Source organism: Mugil cephalus, chromosome 1 (genome assembly GCF_022458985.1).
Source record: "Mugil cephalus isolate CIBA_MC_2020 chromosome 1, CIBA_Mcephalus_1.1, whole genome shotgun sequence".
Taxonomy (NCBI): Eukaryota; Metazoa; Chordata; class Actinopteri; order Mugiliformes; family Mugilidae; genus Mugil; species Mugil cephalus.
In genome coordinates, this window is record NC_061770.1 from 23,094,229 (window position 1) to 23,114,997 (window position 20,769).

Sequence of the window (20,769 nt, forward strand, 5' to 3'; positions counted from 1 at the left end):
AGACCACCTTGGTGCCATGTGTGGCACCATTCTTTGATGGCTGGCCTCAGGGCAGCTGAGACACTGGCAGGCTTAAAATGTGATTTAACTCTGACTGAACTCACAATGTGTCCGCGTGGCCGTTCACTGGAAGCCATGACAGATGTGAAACATGCAGAGAGACATTTGAATTGATGCGGCTTGCTGTTGGATTCGAGGTTAGATATCCTGAGATCTGAAATTGCTCTTCTGCATGTTAGTGTGACATCAAGGTCAGGCTGAACCCACAACTCCAGTCTCTGGATTTTGTGACAAATAACAGTGAATCTTGTTGGGTTTTGTGTAAGGAATACCCAAATTAGGTAGATGTTTTGGTAACCTATTCCTCTTAAACACTGTGGCTTTATGTACAAACTGGCTAGGTAAGCAACGATTCTTTGGTAATGACAGCAGAAGATAAAAACAGTAATAATCCACAAATGTCAGGTGTCTATATATATATATAGGAACTGCAATAACATGTTTACTTGTTAGTCATCTACCTTTCTTGGGTACTATACAAAATAAGTAATTTGATAATAAGCAAGATGGCAAACACGTTTTGTCGTTGCATAACCAGAATTGATGTTTGCAAATCTTCAGAGGTTTGTGCATTAATATCCAAACCATCAGTTTATTATGTATTCCGCAGAAGTAAATACAGGGGGGGTTGCAAAATCTTTGGTTGATTATACATTTTATATATATATTTTTCTAATTTTATCATAGAAATTGAAATTGTATTAAATACACATTAACACGAATCCAACATATTTTAATAAAGGGATAAATGAAGGCAGAAGATGCTACCTTTAAGTCAGAACTTGACTCATTCAGTGATATAGGACCTGTCAATCTAAGCTTCCTGTACAGAGTAAGCCCCGCCTCTAAGACTGCTGAGCCAATCACGAGGCTGCACATTAAACACTGACTCTGTCAGGTTCCCTGCAACTGGCCCTAGAGTATCTTCAGTTCCCAAGTGAAACTCAGACGTATGTTGAAATATTAGCAGAAGAGAAGTTAACAGTGACAGTGCAGCTCGCTCCCATCAACATCCATTCATCCGAGGTTAAATAAGTTGTGTAAGTTGTGTGCTTCTCCTCAGTGCGACATCTGACGATTATTTTCTGTTTAATATAGAACAGATATAGTAAGTAGGGGGTCCATACTTAATCTCTCCATTAGTTTGGGGGTCCCTGGCCTAAATAACGTTGAAGGCCTCTGCCTTAGAGGGTTGTGTAGGTGCTGGAGCGTATCCCAGTTGACACCGAACAAGAGAATGTTTACACCTTGGACAAGTCGCCACAGAACACAGAAAGACAAACAACCATTGACGCCAACATGCACACTTTATAGACAATTTAGAATCACGGATTAACCTATCAAGCATTGGTGTGGTCTCATGAATGACCCACTGCATCACTGTTTTTTGATGTAACGATAAAAAGTGCTTCTGAAAGAGCCACTTACCAAATGCAAATGCATTAAATGTTTATCTCTGTGAAGGTTCTGAGTCATTCAGGTCATGGTATATCCAAAAAATAAATAAACGAAAAGGCGATTCATCCAATTAGCTTCTTCAGCTCTAAAGGACTGGTTAGGTTTAAATAGGAGCATCTGTGGGTGCAGCCCATCAAAACTCACTTGATGTGTCTGTTAATGAGACTTTTACACTGCGGAAACAAAACAACCCATCCACAAATGTCAGGAAACGATTCAACGATCCACCCAAAGGACAAAGGACTTTGAAGACAGCGTCCACATTTTAGCTAGAGATGACAGATATTTTGAAAGAGGAGTAGAGGAAGCCTTGTACATGAAATTGGAAAAACCTTCTCCGAACAGGGAAAGTGGACTGACATAACAATCTGCCATCAATCTACAACACAGCCTGAACATCTGTTCCCCAAGAAGAAGTTTCACCTCCTGTTGACACCTTGAGACCGGAGCTTCTGACTGATAGAGTCTCCATCTACTGGAGAGAGGACAGGGACAAGTAGTCTCGTCCAACAACAGGTAAGTAGCTCCTCGTTAACGGACATTAGTCGTGGGAGATGTTCCTATTTAAACCTCAACCCCTCCACCAGTCCTTTAGAACCGGAGGAGCTGCTCGGACGACACGTCTTTCCGTCTTCTCGTTGAGTAAACAGCATTGACTGTGGAGTGTGGATGTTTTTCCACAGATTATTGATTTTGTTTGTGCGAACCGAGCTCGTCTCAATGCGTTCATTGTGAGCAGAAGTTGCTCATGTGCAGCTGAAGTAAGAGAGAAGAGGCCCATCAAACTGGCTTAGACAACTACAGGGTCAGCTCTGTAGTTTAATTAAACAAGGAATTATGGGATTAGTGCGAAGCTCCCATTACAGGCCACTGGAAGGCTCTCAGGGAGAATATCTTTTTGTCCCCCCCCCCCCAAGCTACCCCTCCTTGAAAGCTCCCACTAGAGAATTCTCAGTGGATTACATGTGGCTGCGGGACATGCTGCTGCATTAATTAAATCAATTCTTTCAACATTTAGTCCCAGAGAAGATTTGTTTTTCTAAAAAACCAAGCTAAAAACAAGCATAGATTTTTTTTTTTTTTTTTTAACACACTGTCATCTTTAAAAAAAAGGCCTTGCTTCTACAGTAAATGTCTTGTTTGCTCATAGGTTGGTGGAAGAATGGGGTGGAGGGATTGCTGCAAAGCAATTTGGCTCTAACTCGGCGTGACAACACTTGAGGCCACTACAGTGGGCTGAGCTCCCTTTCTGAAAAGACACCTCGGAGTCCTCGGGGTGTTGCTGCGACAGGATGGACTCTATTTGTTTTCCCTCCACATGCTGCTGGATTTAGGACAGGAGAGGGCCAGAGGTGGGAGCGAGCAAAGGATGCGGGTGAAATTAGGCTGGAACAAGCCTTGTTGTATTTATTTATTTATTTATTTTTACAGTTTGAGACAAATTATCGCCAAAAACAGTCCCTTTGCTTTTTGTTGATAGAAGATAAAATAACATATTCACACTTCGGGATCTGCAGCAACTGTACAAACATGATGACACTGAATAAAGAATATATGAGAATAAATATAAATATATTTCCCCTAGGGCATGGGTTTTCAACAGAGGGTCCGCGACCCCTAGAGGGTCCGTGGAAGTACTGCACGGGGGTCGCAAAATCTTTAGTTGAGTAGACATTTTTTATGTATGTATATATTCTTTTTTAATTTTCTGGCAAAATGAATATTTGGACATGCATTATTTGAATAGCTTAATGCAAAATAATGATAATAATGTATATTTATAAATAGCACTAGGCCGAGTTTAATATAGAACACATATAGAAGGTAGGGGCTCCCTGTTTAATCTCTTGGCCCTAGAAATAAGAGATTTAAAGATAAAGTTCGACTTTAACAGCTGGTTTATACCACGACATAGTTTAGAAACAAACAAAACTGCTCCCAGATCCTCCTGCTGCTTTAATGGTTTAAAGTATAAAGTAAAACAACAAAAAATTGTAAAAACATTTCATTTTAAGTTTGTTCTTCCAACAGGACTGACTTCATCAGAATCTGGGTCACCTGAGAGTGGATCTGTAAAGCAGAGCCGGGAATGAGTCTCATAACGACTGGACGATGTAAATGAAAGTGCGTGTCACGGCGCAGTGTGGCTGTTAGTGTCTGGTGACAACCTGAACGGCACTGGAGGTTTGGTATCGCATGCTAGCAGCAGCCCTACGCTTGCTTTGGAAGGCAGCACAATAAGGATCCCCAGGATGGAAGAGAATAAAGTTTGACAGGCCGGTGGATCAGGAGGGTCAGCTCCTCTCTCCAGCTGATAATGGAAAGCAGAGATTATGGTAATGAGACAGACGCCCAGAGCTGATAGAGGGGCAAAACCTGGACTTCATCTTTGTCTCCACCAGATCCCTGGATTGGCATGCTACGTCTTATCAGGAGAATGCGAGCATTGATGCAGCTCCTCACACACACACACACACACACACACACACACACACACAGTGACGTAAACTCCAGCCACAGGGTTCGTACAGGAGGTGCTTTATAAAATAACACGTTGCACACTTTGTTTTCACATAATGACGTGTTCTCTGGTTACAGAGGGAATACATTAGTGGCATTTACATTTTATCAGATCAATGACACCGTGTGCTGCACACACACACACACACACACACACACACACACACAAACACGCACGCTAACACACCAATGTTTGCATGGCTATCTTTGTGAGGACATTCATTGACATGATGCATTTCTTAGTGTTTAATCCTCACCATAACCTAATTATAACCTTTACCCTAAAAGTCTAAACCCTTAAACAGCATTGTAAAGAACTTGAAAAAAATGTCCCCAGTTTGCAAAAACTCAAACTGGTCCTCAGAAAGATAATCGTACAAGATCACACACACACACACACACACACAAGTTTGTATGACTATCTTTGCGAGGACTGCACAAAGCGACTGCATTCCCTAGACCCGAACCCGAACCATAACCTAATAATAACATTTACCCTAAAACCTTAAGTTTTACCCCTAAGAAGTGAGGACCGGACCAAATGTCCTCACTTTGCTCAAATGTCCTCACTTTGCTGGTGTACAACCTGCACAATGTCCTCCTCCAGAAAGACTAAGTAAAAGAAAAGAGGAATATTCTTGTTATTTATACTCCCCCCTCCCTCTACTAGCGAAAGTAATTTATCATCAAATGAAAACATGTTTTACATGTTCTGGCAACAACTGCCAGATTTGGTCTCGTTTCTATTTTTCTGTGCTAAGTCTAAAACACGATAAACTAGAAGCAGATCTGTTCGCGGCGAATGCAAAGCTTCCCACCAGGGTTTTGTTTTTTAAAAGAGGAAAAACGAAGGAAAGTGGTCACTGTTGCACAAACCCCTAAATTATCTCCAAACTAGACGGGAAAGATCCAACTTTGCTTTATCAGTTTTATTTAACTTGTTTTGTCACATGTGTTCACTTTAAACTCTAAAGTAGATGAAAGTATGTGACGTCAGTGCACTTTAAAGTAATTGTGACAGTAAGGAGAAGCACTTTTCTTCTTATAATATTCACCACAATGAGGACCTTGTGTGGCTGAAATAATAATATCCCTTTGCCGTTGTTTCATTTGCATACCGCAAGAAATATTAAATGTGAATTTTTCCTGGTTTCTTCGCTGGATGTGAATTTCGTGACTGCCCGTCCCTTTTTTTTTTTTTTTTTTTTTTTGCAGCGTGCACTAACAATACTGTTTCCCACTTTGACCAAGACACAGGGACAAAGAGTGACTGAGCTGCATGAAACTAATTATGGGTCATTTTGAAAATCATATTAGTTCCAGTAGAATTACACTCTGGATCTGCTTTCACTTCTGCTCAATGGGCTCTGACCATGCAAACAGACTGTATTATTTCAACAGTTTTATTGGTGCGAAATGACGTCTTTCTCACGAAATGTCTCGTTGACGTGCTTGCGTTGGGAATATCTGTCTTAGCCGTGTACGTTATTTGAAACAGAGCACATTTAGCGTCGCTTGGCACCGAGTGAAAAGGCGAAAAAATGACATCTCATGGTGCTCGTGCCACAAGACTTGTCCAGGATGTTTTACACTCAACACACAACACAGCAGAAATTGCCAGGAGGAGGTTTGTAACCATAGAGAGAGCAGCTTGTCTACTGCATGCGGCTGGACTGAGTTTTAGCTTTTTCCATATTTACCGAGAACTGCTACAGACATATTTCAAGATTTTAAGCTGTTGATTAGTAGCACAGTGTTTTAACTGCATGCTATGATATTACTAACAGCCACAAAGACATTTTTTTCTACGTCCCAGGTCGCTGCTAGTGCAGTTGAGCAGCATTTCTATGTAAAATTACCCCGAAGCGACAAGCAAAAATGTGTAAATCTGAAAAAAACTGTCACTGTCCTATTGACTTCCATTCATTTCCAAAGACAAAGATCTCAAAAGTGACTTCATAAAACATGCTGTTATTAATAATTCCATCAAACATCTATTCCACAGAGCTCCTAGGTAAACAGAGGAGGAGAGCATGTACCCAGCAGTACTCGTCCACTTCTACACTGTGTAAATAGATGTACTGATGTGGAGAGGTGTCGGATGCGGAGCCTTTGCTCCCAAACGCTCTCTTTTAAAGGGCCTCTTTGTGGGTTAGCCGCACGAGTTACAAAGTGGGTTCATCTTAAACAACAGAGGCCCGAGAGCCTCCTGGGGCCTTTTGAAGGCAGCAAATAGAGGCAGCACCTCGGGGGGGGGGGGGGAGGCCGCGGGCCGTGAAAAGACCATGACCAGCCCTGTCACAGTCCGTGAGACTTCAGTAAAACACTTTGAGACTGAGTCACTGAGGCTGAGCAGCCGAGCAAAGTGCCACCTGCATATTTAAGAATTAAATAGGTCAAACGGTGGCGAGGCGTGACACGGAACGGATAGATGGGGGGAGGCTGATGAAGCGCACTCATTTCACAGTTTCACATCTCTTACTAAAATATTGTGAATTAATATTAAAAGGATACTTGTACTTACTATACTCACTTTGGTCGTATATTTCTGAAATGTTGTGATTGTTAGCATAATACACTCTGCAGCTGCCAACGCAAAAAGAAGGAGGATATAATTAAATTCATGCTACAGAACATGTCCTTCACCAACTCCTTTTCTGTACAACTCACTCTAATGTCACAGGTTCGTTTCATTTTTTTATTTTTTTTTGCTGTGACGGAATATTTTCATTTGCCTCTCAGACTTTTAATGCCTGCGCAACAATGAAAAAGGCCTCGAATCGAAGGTCTAAACGCTGAGCTAATTGAGGCCAAAGCCAAAGTTTTAAAAAAAATTATTCAAAGAAAAACAAAAGAAAGTGAAATGAAATCTGCCAGTTGGCACCGGGAGTCGCTCCGTCGACAAAAGGCCTAAAAAATACGAGCCCGAACGGGGCGCCGGCGCCGCCGCCGCTCTCTGCACACGCTCCCATTCACACGGTTCAGCATTGTTCCCGCCTTTTGTTCCAGTACAGCTCCGACACAATGGCATTTAGTCGCCACAAATGCAAGCAAAAAAGTGTATAGTCAGCAAGCATGAGCGGAGCGCGTGCAATGTAGGCAGTTTTTAAAGTGTTTAAAGTGGTGAGAGAAATATTTGCCAAACTCCGTGCGCGCTCTTCGCTCGGAAAGAAAGAAAAAAAAAATGGAAAAACTTTTGTTGTTACACTGTGAAAAATAACACTTGAACAGACAGTTGCATCCACAAACATCTGCCGTTACAGGGAAGCGGCGTGCCCTCAGTAAACGCTACACAGAATTGGCACTGAACTCAATCCAGCCCACACAAAGATGCTGGCTTTATCGTGGCATTGTGTCTTAGCAAACTGCTATTAATGCAAAGTCTTTATCTTCTTTTCCTCCCCAGGCACTAGCATGCATGTGTCTTTATTTAGCAGATAAAAAAAAAGAAAAAAGAAATAGCCACAAACAAAAATTGCCGACTGTCAATATAAATACTGATAGAGATTAGAGCTGGGAGCAAATATAATAATAAGAGGCACTCCTAAGATATACTCGACACAGCAAAGCCCTCAACGGACAGCTGCAGGATTAAGGGAAAGAATTGCAGAAAGTTTTTCCGGAGCAATAGAATAATCTTATTTTAGAAGAAAGTAGATTAGCGGTCGGGAGCCCGTGCAGAGGAAAGTGGAGTGATTCGTGCTCGTTGACTATCGTTACAGATTGTGGTCAAAAGCTTTGAAATGTACATTTTGTAAGAAATGGAGGAAGAGGTGAGTTTTTTATATCGGCTGTACGGGGGCTTCAGAGGGAACAGATATCCCTCCGTTAGTGTGTCGGTGTTTGGACTCGGTCGCTCTCTCTACACGTCTCATAAATTGTGCGTCATATAGTCGTACACCTAAAGCTAAAAACTGACATAAGACGCCAAATCACATCACGTTCAAAAGCATTCAAAGAATCTCACTAATAAATTAAAGTTATGTCGTAAACCTTGTTTATTCTTAAAATATTCAGCTCTTTAGAAAATAATGCTGTTTTGTTTAAGTTGCTCTCAATAAGATAAGACAAGATAATCCTTTAATCCATGACACGTTAGAGCAGAACGTAGTTAAGGACAGTGCACAAGGTGAGGAAAGTTTTATTATAGTGATTGTTTTTCACTTTTAAAACTGTGGCTCTTTTAGCTCGTTGGCTACCAGGGCTACAATGAACATATAGGCAAACGTAAACAATACTTCCTACACAACACATTAAATAGTGAGCCAGGCTGAATACTGAGATTGGGGAGCGGGGGATGAGGTTGTAAGCAGGAAGAAGACGGACTCTGCTGCTCCCTCTCACAACTGGCTAACCCAAAATGGCTGCAGTCAGAGCTGGACATCACATCCAAAAGCAGGTACAAAACAACACAAAACGGTATTAACTAGCAAATAGGACTGAAATCAGGGCTACTTTGAGTCACGGAGCTGCCACACTGGAAAATAAATGCAAAAGAAGCAGAAAACCACTTCTCTTCATAAACAAAAAACAATGTGAGAAAGAAAGAGAGTGAAAAATTATGCGGGAGAAAAGTTCGATATATTCCCATTTTCCTCTCAATAGGAAAACCAACAGGTAACATTTCCAACTGTGCAGAATAAATTCCTGAATCTGACGAGCACATTGTGAGTGATTTCGTTTCGTTTATCTGCCCTATGAGGGATTCATGGGAACACTCTGGTCAAACAAATGGATGTGACCCACGTGGACACATGTTGTTTTGTTTGAAAAACACATAAATTCTAATGTATCTTACAAGTGCATGATGCACTTCGTCAAAATAAGGAGGTAATTTGTCCATAAAGTTACTACTAGATCAAAGTTTAACTCAATATCAAGAGAGATGAGGAAGAAGATGAAACAGAAACCATATTTTATATAATAAAAATAATGATTGGTCTATTATTTAATTCTGGTATCTTGATGTCGAGCAGGTGAAGGCAGCTGAAGAATGATCTATAAATGTGGTCTGCTGCCCAATATATGTAGTAATCAGTTAAAAATAAGTTGGTTAATAATGTGTAACATATAATTGATTATATTACAGGTTTTATAAATAGTCAAACAGACCGGCTACGTCGATTAAAAACCAGGTGAATGCAAACGATTGTACAATATTAAGAAAAGAAATACACATGATGAGCTTCAACACCGTAACATTACAACACTGCAGATATATTCATGAAAGAATCAAGGTCTATGACACTACAACATCCTTAAGTGGTAAAAAATTTCAGAAATTAGACCATTTTTTTGTGACACCTGATAAAGCGGTTAAGCTCAGCGTTAATCCAGAGGTGGACCCTGAAGTCCACATTTGAGGATGTTCTTGATCTTCTCTAACTGATGAAAACCTCAAGCTTCTCAACTTCACTCAGAAACACCGGCTCCTAATTTAACATGTGTGTGGAAGTTATTAAATATGGTTCCTCTCCCTATAAAGGGTTAAGTGTGACTTTACTGAGCCACATCCTCATGTGGAGAGCGATGATGTTCGATACCAAACCGATCCGATACGAAGTAACATTCAGGCTGGTATCGGCGATACCGATCCGATACTATGCGTAAATACACTCTAATGTGTCTGATAAACCTAAAAAAAATGTGTATTTCAAATCATCGCATCAGAGTAATTTAGTTATTTATTTTAAACTCTGAAGTATATTGAGGTAGTGGCCTCATTTACTATAGAGCCGAGCTAATACAACAACAGAAAAACCAAACAGAGACACAATCATACACAAAAAAATTATCAAATAATAAGACCATTAAAATAAATGATTGTTTAACTATTAAGAAATGAAAACTTTCATCTTAATTCTGACTCTGTTCTCTCCTCTTCTGTCCTCCTCCTCATAAATGCCTCATATTCTCTGTTGTGGTTTAACCTGTGTTTGTGTTTCACAAGGTTTGTTGTGTTGCCACAACCTCAATAGTTTAGTCACTTTCCACTGTGTTTCCTACATCACCTCCAATGACTGAAGTATCGAAAGTATCAATATTTTGATTTGAGAATTGATTTTAGAGCATAAAGACCTGGTATCGGTAGTATCGATATATCTGCACATCACTAGCAGAGAGTGATGCTGCTTCTCCTTCTTCTCTATCAAGTCCTTCAAACCTTCTGTGACAAAAACAATAATGTGCATAATAAGAGGTTTTAAAAACTTGATACTGTGACACTTCTTTTAATGTAGCCATTAAAGATTTTTGGCTACTAACCTGCCTCCTGCTTGGAGTTTCTGCAGGGAGCAGACAAGGTTTCTTCTGCTAAACCAAAACCAGTTAAAAAATAATAATAATAAAAAAAAAGTGTGGGGAGTGGACCACAGCGATCCCTCCCCACTGCAGTTGCATATTCATTAAAAGCATGAGCAATAGAAACGGCGATCAGCTCAGCGGCTCAGAGGAGGAACGATCCTTTCAGCGTTTTTTTTCCTGTTGTCTAGCTCAATCGTGTCACTTTGAGGGAGTCTATTCAGAGGTATTCATGCATCTGCATTCAGGCCACAATGGCAGCCACTTTATAAACTGTCAGCCCGCTTGCCTCGAGCCTCCGCTTCACATTGTTTCCTTTCTTTAATAAACTTGGAGGAGTTCATCAGCTCCAGCGACGGCAAATGCAGGCACGAAGTAACTGATCGTCCTCATCATTTCTGTCCATTCACAGACGTCTGGGACGCACTGGTTTACTAAAAAACTACATGAATTACATGCTATGACCTTCACACACATCCTCACCTCAGAGAGTTTGGAGCAACGTTCCCCCAAGGACCAAATGTGCTATTAACACACAGCATCTTAACGTCTAATTTTTCCGATATCACGCCGACATATTTGTTGTCGGTCAGACTCCAAATTCAGCACGTTTCCCTGCTCCCAAACTGTAGAAAGAGATGTGACAAGCGGCGGGTGTGATCTGTTTCCACGAGGCTCAGCGAACAATGCTTCACTTCTCACCGTGACCAACGAGTGTGTTTAATATGCGACTCAAATTATATTTAATGCACCGACGGAGAATTGGCCATTAATCCACTTTTACACCTTTCAGCAGCATCACACCAAAAAAAAAATTTAAAATTAAAAAATAAAGAATGCCGGGCCTTTACGCCTCAGTAATTCTGTGCGTTTAAGGTCATTTTCTAACCAATTACACTGGATGGCTGCATTCTGGTGGATGTGATTGAAGGGAACCATGAATAAACCGATAAGCCAACAGATCCGGGTTCATGGACCTCTGTATGGAAATATGACACAGATGCATTTAGTCCAGAATAATTCTCTCGACTTGATAATTCCCGAACACTTGATCCTTACATTCACTATTAATGAGGGTACGGTTGCTTTCTCTGCCATTTGCATGAACTGAATCGGGTAAAAAGGGTGTTTTGTTCATTCTGCACCCGTTTGCATGGAATATGTTGCAGGACTCAACAACATGCACTTCTAATTTATAATAATCTGCTTTTAAATTTTCACTTTTTTCTTCCTTTTGTGTTTTAACCCTGTCCTGTATTTGCTGCTGCCTATTCCAGAAAAAGAGCTTCTTGATCTCAGTGGGATCTTCCTGGTTAAACAAAGGTTAAATTAAAAAAAAAATGTTAATAATATGATAAATAAATAAATAAATAATCTGCTCAATAGATACTGCTTTTAAATTCCGACTGACAAACCATAAAGTGATTTAAAAAAATCCAGATGAGAATCACGATATTTTTGACATTTTTTTTATATTATTCTTGTAGAATTGTATTTAATATTTTTGCATATTTAGTCTTGCTATAACCCACTCTGGCTCATGGCCTAAGTATTTCTATAATCCATGTACTTACAGTTTTCCCATGTGGTATTAAATGTTATATTGTGTCGAAAGAACAAGCGGCAGCAGTATCATGCAAATCAACATGTAACACATATAAATATAGAATTTAAAATAGGTTTGCTTCTTTCTGTGAAAATAAATTCTGCTGTCATGGGAGAATAAACCTTAACGAGAGTATTTTGTGGGGGGGGGGCAGCAGAGTGATTTGTCAGAGAGCTGCGTCTTTAATAAAAGAGTTTTATCCTGGAGACAGAAATCAGGCTCTCGGGCACGAGAATAAAATGAAAAGCACACGATTCCCTGCAAAACCTGCAGAGAGACGGGCAGCGAACAAACCGACCGAGGACGAGATCTGAAGTTAAATTAGATACTTTCTCCCAGTTTTGGTGCTTTGTTTGTTTTCTTTTAATTACAGAAACCCCAGAATGTTTTTTGACTGCGGATGCCCCCTTCACATGTTTAAAAAATCCAACGTTTCGGTCGTAATTATTAGTTAAAAACGAATCACTTTGTTAAAGACCTGACAAATAAATAATGTTTTTCCGATTAAAAATGCACCTTCACGCAAAATCTCTACATGTTTGGAGAAATCTTGACTGATACGTCTGTAAATAATCACAGGACACAAACTGCAGTGCATCGACTCTCCCGCTCAGCAAAAGGCCAAACGAAGCCTCGTGTTTGTCGCCGCTTTGTGCTATTTGTTGTGATTTCTCCGCCATTATCTTGCGCGTATCCTTTACAAATGGGCCGTTAATGGGATGCCAGAGGCTTCTGACTGCCCTCAGCCCCGTCTTGCCTGTTTGCTCTTTGTGCACCGTTCCCCCTTTGTTGGCCGATCAGCTCCCCATTGGGTCGCCAGACAAGATTCTTTGGCGTTTGTCTGCAGAAAACGAAAGGAGGATTAAGCGATGGCCGCTGAACACTCCATGGCAAAGACACGGGGGCTGCTATTCTCCCCGTCTCAAAAGCCTCTCCCAGTCCGGCAGCTCCTCTTTATAGACATATTTGTTTCCTTCAAAGATGCAATTGAGGAGTCATACAAGCAATAAAGGAGAGTCAACAAGAGGGGGGCGGCCCCGAACAAAAGTGCTGATGGATTTTGGGAAAGAAAAGCAACAGTGCAATTAGCAGCATAAGTTTGAATTGCAGCCATTGTTCTGTGGGATCTATTCAGGATGTGAAGCTTGGAGATAATGTGTGTGTGTGTGTGTAGAATTCAGGATTACTTGATTAGCAGACTGATATTTTCTGATTAATTGTGTTCCTTTATTTGACTCTGATGCATTTGCTGGAAATGAAGCGGTGACACGTTCTGGTTTAGTTGTTTCCTATTTCCTGTGCATTTCTGTTACTTTGTTTAATCCTGTTCCTCTGCGCTGCTACGGTGACCCAGTTTCCCCACAGGGATCTAAAGCCGTCCCTGCCAGCCTAACCAGCCTGATCCAACTATTAACCCCCCTCTCCTCCTTCACATTTACATATGGTGAAGAAGACCATCGACGATCACAGCTGATTGCGACTGAGAACATGTGTTGATTTAAGACACGAGCAGAATTATTTGATTGAGATATCGCGTCCCGGCGCTGATGTCGGGGGGTCCGCGGAGGCAGAGGCAGATTCCCCCTCTCGTCTCAGAGCAAATGACTCTTTAATTAATAGACACGCGAGCCTGAAAGCGGCGCTGGCCCCAGCTAATATGATGAACCCTCATTGTGGCGGCGTCACTCCGAAATGTTTCCGATGAGCAGGAGCAGCCGAGGATCAAAGCCTCTAAGCTCCACAGTCCTGCTCCTGCAGCTTCCTTCCTATTCTCACCTTCTCCCCACCACGACTTCTCTTTCTTCCTCCTCTGATTTAAAAGTGTGAAACAGAGCGAATGACTCCGGTCCTGCCTCGGGTCGGAGCTGGAGCATCGTTCATCCAGAAAAACCCACCAGATTTCACTCTTTTGGTATTTGAAGACGAGTAAAGTTCCACGTTCATCACACAGAAGTCATTTTCTCTACATGAATCCAACATATTTTAATAAAGGGATAAGTGATAGCTTAATATTAAATGTAGAATGATAATAATAATGTATATTTATAAATAACACTAGGCAGTAGGTCGTAGGGTCCCTACTTTGTCTCTCCATCAGTTTGAAGACCCCTGACTCAAACTAGCAGAACGTCCTCACTAGACAACATGTCTATTTGAATTCTACCCAACTTTGTTAAATATTCTAAATGTATTCCCTGTTATTTCACCTTAAGTCACAGCTGCTACCAATTACATTCACGTGAATGCTACTGTGCGCTTTTATTTCCATGTTTTCCCCGTTTCCTTACGTGTTGCTGCTGAGGCCTTTAGTTTTATTGCTGTGAAACTGAATTTTGTTGTTGTTCTGTTTTCTGTTCTGTTCTGAATTCAGAAAATGTCACGCAGCGGAGTTATTCGACATGTTTGACAACTGCACATGGAAGTAACTAGTCAAACGTTCACGTTTGTGAGCGTTTAGGACGCGTGAAGCTCAGGTCGCGTTCAGTCAGGATCCGTCTCCTCCTCTGTTTCTTCCCACTGCTGTGATCATCTGACCGTGAGAGCTTCCGGTTGAACCGCTCTGAGATCTTAGTCAGGATCTTCTCCCCGTCTACACCTCCTGCATCAAGCATCACCACCAACACCACCAGCGTTTAGACCCACGGTGGGTTTCCTACACTAAACGTTCATTCATTTTCTACAACCTCTTGTCCTCCAGAGGGTTGGAGCCTGTCCCAGCTCTCACAGGCCGAGAGGACTTATATAAACTCTGTGATGTCTCCTTTAGGTCGACTTGCCAAGACTTGTGGATTTATTATATAAATGTCATATATTATGTTCAGAGATACACAGTTAAACCTCGCTATCCACGTTACTGCAAATAGACAGAGCAGGTGAAAAAGCTTTTATTATTTTTTGTTTGTTGTTTTATGTATTTAAGCTGCTGCCAAATTAATTTCCTGACGCTGTGGAGGAGATAATTAAACATTATAAATATTAAATGATCTAAAAGATTTGATGGTGTATGAATACTTTAAGTCGAACGTCTTCAACGTTTTTCAGGCCAAGGACGCAAAAACTGATGGGGATTAAGTTTATAAACTGTATTACTATATTAAACTCGGCCTAGTGTCATTTAAAAACATACATTATTATTATAATTTTGCATTCAATATTAAACTATCCCTTACCTCTTTACTAAAATATGTTGGATTCATGTTAACCCTTTGACTTCCAGACTAAGAAACACGATTAATCACGATTAAATATCATTCATTAATAATCTATATTATTAGCGTGCACTGCAAACTGAGTATTTCATCATTATCTTGTACAGATTCACACAATATAAATACTGAAGCTGTATGATTGAGTTGTAGTCATCTGTTAAAAAACGTTTTATCTCAAAAACTATAAAAGCCACATCTTAGATATTTGTATATATATTGTGTTCACGCATGGACAAATTTGTGTATCTTATAAAATCGAATGGTTAGAAAACGGGTACAAAATAAGAAATTAAGCATTTTACTGTCTACTACTACGACTAATAAAACAATTTAAATTTTTTTTAAAAAAGATCAACCGTGCAGATACGATGCCAGTCAAATGGTTGATGTGTATTTAATGAAATTTAAATTTGTGGCGGAAATTAAAAAAAAAAAAAAGTCTAATCAACCAAAGATTTTGTGACCCCCCCTGCAGTACCTCCACTGAACCCCTAGGTGTCGCAGACCCCCTGTTGAAGGCCTATGCTCCAAGTCTTGTTTTGCATTCATGACACTCAAGATTAAGGCTGAAATTTATATTACATGTTACATATTTATTCAGATTATCAGATAAATCAGAGATAAAATGTCAGATTTAGACAAGTTTAAATAGAGAAGCACAGGCAAGACTCAAAAAGAGGAAAAGGAAACTACATTTTTGGGATTTTTACACGTGTTTGACAGGAGACGAGTGCAGCTGTGTTTATCCTGATGACGATTGTTATCATTATTACTGTTGATATAATTCCCCTGTGTTGCGCACCAGCTTCCAGCCCCCTTGTCTTTTTTTTCCCCCCCTGTTATTTTTTTTTTATCATGTTTTTTTTTTTTTTAAATATATCCCTTAAAAATGTGAATTTTGGTGCGAGGCAGCCGGGGAAGAAAGGGGAGGTTAATCCCAGTTTAATACACTGATGCACATCCCAGGACAGAGGCTGTGATGATTGTGTTATCTCCAGCCAACATATGGGTCTCCCTCAATTTCAACCCGGGCAAAATAGCTGGGAGAAAGTGAAAATGGAGTGGAGTAAGTGCGGATGCCCGAGGAAAATTGTTATTAATAGCTGCAACTTCCCACAGAACCGTGCCGTCTGTAAAGCTGCTTCTCGTCACCTCTGCTGGATTTGTTTGAAGTACTCTCAATCCTCACAGTCGACCTTTTTGTCTCCGGTCCAGAGCTGACACCGTGGTTTTTTTTTCTCTTTCTGTTTGTTTTGCTTTGTAAAATGTATATATTTTAATCAATAAGCTTTTTTATAATGACTCTACAATGAATTTTGAGATTATAATACATAATCTTAGTAATTTACAGATGTGTTTTCTAAACGTTAATATATGAATAACATGAATAAAGATGTGATAATGCATCTGTACATGTATGTGGAGTCATTTCTCATGTGCAAATATCAGCAGCTCGTCATCTTTCATCAAACTGAGCCAAAGCCTTGATCCTATTATGGTTTTATCATATAATGCATCTTCCACTTTTTGTCGTTTTATGTGTTTTTGCACAGTGTGTTTGACTAATATAAGGGGAATAACTTTAAATAAAGTAAAAGTAGGTTTTATGTTATCATAGGAAAAATAAACATTTTTCTCCAGTGTCAAAACGTAGAAAACCTCCTCAGGTTGCTTCCTGGGATATTTGCAACATGCCACTATAAAAAAAAAACAACAAATTAATATTTAAAAAAAAAAACAATCCAAACAACAGCAGAGGGAAAACCTTCCAATCTCATGAATTTTCACGCAGCAGGCTTCACACCATGAAGTGGGCCACCGAGAGATGAAAGTGAAAAGAAATAAAAGGCTCAATTTAATCTTTAAGCCCTTCCACAGAATGCATGTGCCTGAACTGAGAGTGAGGGCTGATAGGGGATAAATATATTTCTTACCATGCCTTCGAGCTATTACACCCGTCTCCAACACAGACACCTATTCAGCACACACCGGTTTCATTACCGGCTGTAATAGGCTAAGTCTTCAAATTATTAAAACGCCAGGCAGGGATGACAGAAAGACACTATGGCTAGGCTGCTCTTATGGAGGGTAGGGGGGGGGGAGAAAAAAAAAAAAAAAAGACGTGAAAGGGGGATGATAATGTTGGAGAAAAATAATTTCACAAGTAGAACCAGTGGTCAGGCCCAAAGTCTATTAAACAAACTGATCCTGAAAAAAAGGTTTCAATCAAAAAGGCCTACAAGAAAAATAATATAATATAATATAATATAATATAATATAATATATGGAATATTGTTATTGTTTATTTTTATTATATTTTTTATATTTATGAACTAAATATTTTATTTTATTTTTATTATTTATTTATTTATTTTATTTTTTTCCAATGAGATTTTTTCTAAATGTTAGTTCAGCTGATCCTGACGTCCCGTGGTGCCGCTGGCCCTCTCAGGCCCCCCCCTTGTAATTAATACCGAAAGGCGCGTCGGTCATCCCGTCAGCATCGCTTTCAAGGGACCGTTTAGGCAGCGCCACGGGAGCTCGATCCACTCCAGCGCACCCCATCATAAATAATTAAGCGGCTCCTGTGTCTGCTGGGAGAACAGCTTTTGATGGTGGGGTGGGGTGGGGTGGGGGGCATGAAAAACCCACAGCGACCAAAAAAAAAAACATTTAGGCCTAATTTGTAGGCAATTAACTGACGAGACAAATAAAAAAAAATGGAGGGAGCACTTAGTACGTCCGTGCGTCTTCTCCTCTGGCCTACCTTTGTCGCCGAGGATGCCGTCGATGCTGTGTTTGGTTTTCTTTTCTCCGTCTTCGTCCTTTTTATCGCACTCGTCCTCGTCGTCTTTTTTCCCAAACCGAGCTCGAAGTACGCGACTGATGGAACTCACTACGAAGAATTATAATAGCTAGTATAAGTATGGGAACTATAATTAGAATTATCATAATAAATAGTTATATTGTCAATCTCGGCCTTTTTTCCTAATCGTGTTTTTAATTCGTTTATTTCTAACCCTTCCAGAAAAAAATAAAAAATAAATAAATAGGACAAACAACGAGAATGAATAAAATGTAATGAATTGCAGCTTACCAGAGGAGGCCTCACCTGAAGGGACTGTGCTTCTGTCACACACCCCGTCCTTGAGCAGCTTATCCCGGATCTCCCAGCTGAACATGCCGGGGTTGTCTCTCTTGTATTCCTCTATCCGCTTCTCCACGTCCGGCGTGGCTACCTGCTGCTGGTGGCCCACACAGGGTGACAGAAGTGGGTTTCATCTTCATTTTTTTCCCATAGCATTAACCAGACTTCTAAAGTTATAGTCTATAAGTGGCCTACATAGCTTACAACTTTTACATTTAGTATTATTATTTTTCCTTACCCTGGGTTTGCTGCCTCCGATCGCTCCGGGTCGGATGGAGCCGGTCTCCTGGTAGCGACAGAGGATCTTGGACACGCAGCCGTGGGAGACGCGCAGCTGCCGGGAGATGACGCAGGGCCGGATCCCGTGATGGGCCATCTCCACTATCTTGTGTCGGATGTGGTTGGGCAGTGGCCGCCCGTTAATGAAGACCCCTCCGAGCTGGTTGACCCGTCCCTGGCCCAAAGGGGTGGACACTGTGGACGGCACAAGGTCACAGAGCTGTGTTTTTTTTTTTCCTTTCTTTCTTTCTTTTAAGATTTGGGCCTAATCATAAGAGGATAATGGTCTAATTGAAATGTTACACGTCCTCTGAGCTTTACCGCCGGCTTTACGCACAGCTTCCGTTTATTATGCATATATGCACGCTGTAAAGAAAAATCGTTAACATATTGTAATAAAGGGACGCCGCTTCACAGCTCTATCAGACTCCAAAGATTGGGGGTCTTCATTATTCACCATCACGCCGTCCAAGTATTGGAGTAAATCCTCTGCTCCTCCTTCATTTATATTTCATTTAAATTTCCAGACGCACGGCACTTGAGCAAATCCTTGACAATTTAGGCTTTAAAACCTATAAACTCATTTATATTTGATGGTAAAATTAATACTGAATCACGTCCTTCACGTTTAATATTTAGCAGCTTAAAGAGTATTATAATCTGTATATTTTGCAATGCACAAATGCATTATTTTTTTTCTCAAAATGTTGTTTTAATGCAAGTTCTCACGTCAAACAGAAGGCCCACTGTAGCCTGCACTCAGGGCCGTGTCTGTTTCCCAAAGCTAAAGCTCCTTCGCTCCTGTCGCGTTAATAATAATTACTTTCCCAACTTTTCTCGTCTCTAAAAAGCCCATCAGGCTGCTGCTGCTCCTACTGCTGCTGCTGCTTCTGCTTCTGCTTCTGCTGCTGTTTCTCGGTCACATCCCCAGCTGCTGCCCGGCTCACGCCTACCTTCCAGAGGGAATCCGGTGCGCGGATAGTTCTGTCCGTGAGCCGGGCGCATCATTCGCGGAACCGTTCCTGGCAAAGACGACATAGTACCATTAAGAACGACAATAAAAAAAGAAAAAAGGAAAAAGAAAAGGAAAAAAAGTTTCTAGATGTCCAGTTAAAGTGGCGACGTGCTTTGAAGGTGGAAAAATGTCTGCCAGATCCGGTGCGTGCTGCAGGAGGAGAACCGGGAGGAGATGAAAGGGCCTGAATGTCAGCGTGAACGCTCCACAGCAGCAGCAGCAGGAGCGCAGCGCTGTGTCCGGAGCCGTGGAGGAGTCCTGACTCTGTTCTGAGTCCACAGTAGAGAAGCGGCCGTCCCTAACATGAGCTTATTTAAGCGATGTGAAGGCTGGACTACTTTTTTTTTCTTCTTCTTTTTTTTTTTTTTTTTGACACTCTCCAAAACAAGTCTGGACCAGGCGGGCTCCAGACGAGGGAGGGTGGAGGGGTTGCGCGCACCGATAGGTTCTTGGAGCTTTCTCTTATTCGAGAGGAAAAAGCTCCAACAAGTTTCAGCAGCCAATGAGAACGGAGGGATCGGGATGAAGCGCACACATACGCACATACGGTACACACGCTGACAGCAAAACCACCTACACAATACACTCACACCGCAAGTCTACATTGGATTAAACGCGCCAGCCTCCACACACCCGCGCAACACGCAGACCGGGCGCGTAACACTAACACCTGTCAAATATAATGCAATCCAAAGCAATGATTGTGCCATGAGCAGCTTCCGGCTTGTGGTCGGCATTCGCTGAGAGGGCTACGGTGTTTGTTTCTTTTTAATATGTCCACATCACCAAAAAAAATAAAAAATAAAACGTGTTGAGGACGTTTCGTCCAAGTGGTCACTTCTAAAACCACTGGTGGAGAGTTTGGGTTTAAATGGGAACATATGCGGGTGTCACCCATGAGAAACTCGCTCGACTGTTTCTGTTTCTTTTTAATTCACATCTGCAGCTGCAAAGATAAAGATCTTATAATTATTCCGTCAAAAAAAGTGAACACTATACTGAATACTGACTCTCTATTGTGGATATTAAATTATTAATCCTTCTACTTTTCTCTGACAGCAAATTAAAAAAAAAAAAAAAAAAAAAAGTTCATTTTTAGTTCTGGCGCAGTTACAGCAGTGACGGTGGTGTTACCTCCAGTCATCTAACGTCCATCTATTCTCATCTGATTTAG

General features: G+C 40.9%; 1 protein-coding gene across 5 annotated transcripts in view; it reads right to left on the reverse strand.

The window, feature by feature from the left end:
- Window positions 1-20,228, reverse strand: part of LOC125008034 (paired box protein Pax-7-like) — a 42,740-nt gene extending 22,512 nt beyond the window's left edge. Inside the window, exons 1-4 of one of the 5 annotated variants that reach the window (XM_047585443.1) lie at window positions 19,534-20,226; window positions 18,540-18,775; window positions 18,251-18,398; window positions 17,921-18,049 (exon numbers count right to left, since the gene is read on the reverse strand). In XM_047585443.1, coding sequence (XP_047441399.1) covers window positions 17,921-18,049; window positions 18,251-18,398; window positions 18,540-18,775; window positions 19,534-19,618 — 598 coding nt within the window. In that variant the 5' untranslated portion in view covers window positions 19,619-20,226. Of the gene's footprint in view, window positions 1-17,920; window positions 18,050-18,250; window positions 18,399-18,539; window positions 18,776-19,533 lie in introns of all 5 variants that reach the window. The other 4 variants (XM_047586162.1, XM_047587010.1, XM_047587870.1 and 1 more) reach the window with 4 other exon arrangements.
- Between the last annotated feature and the right edge of the window lie 541 nt (window positions 20,229-20,769).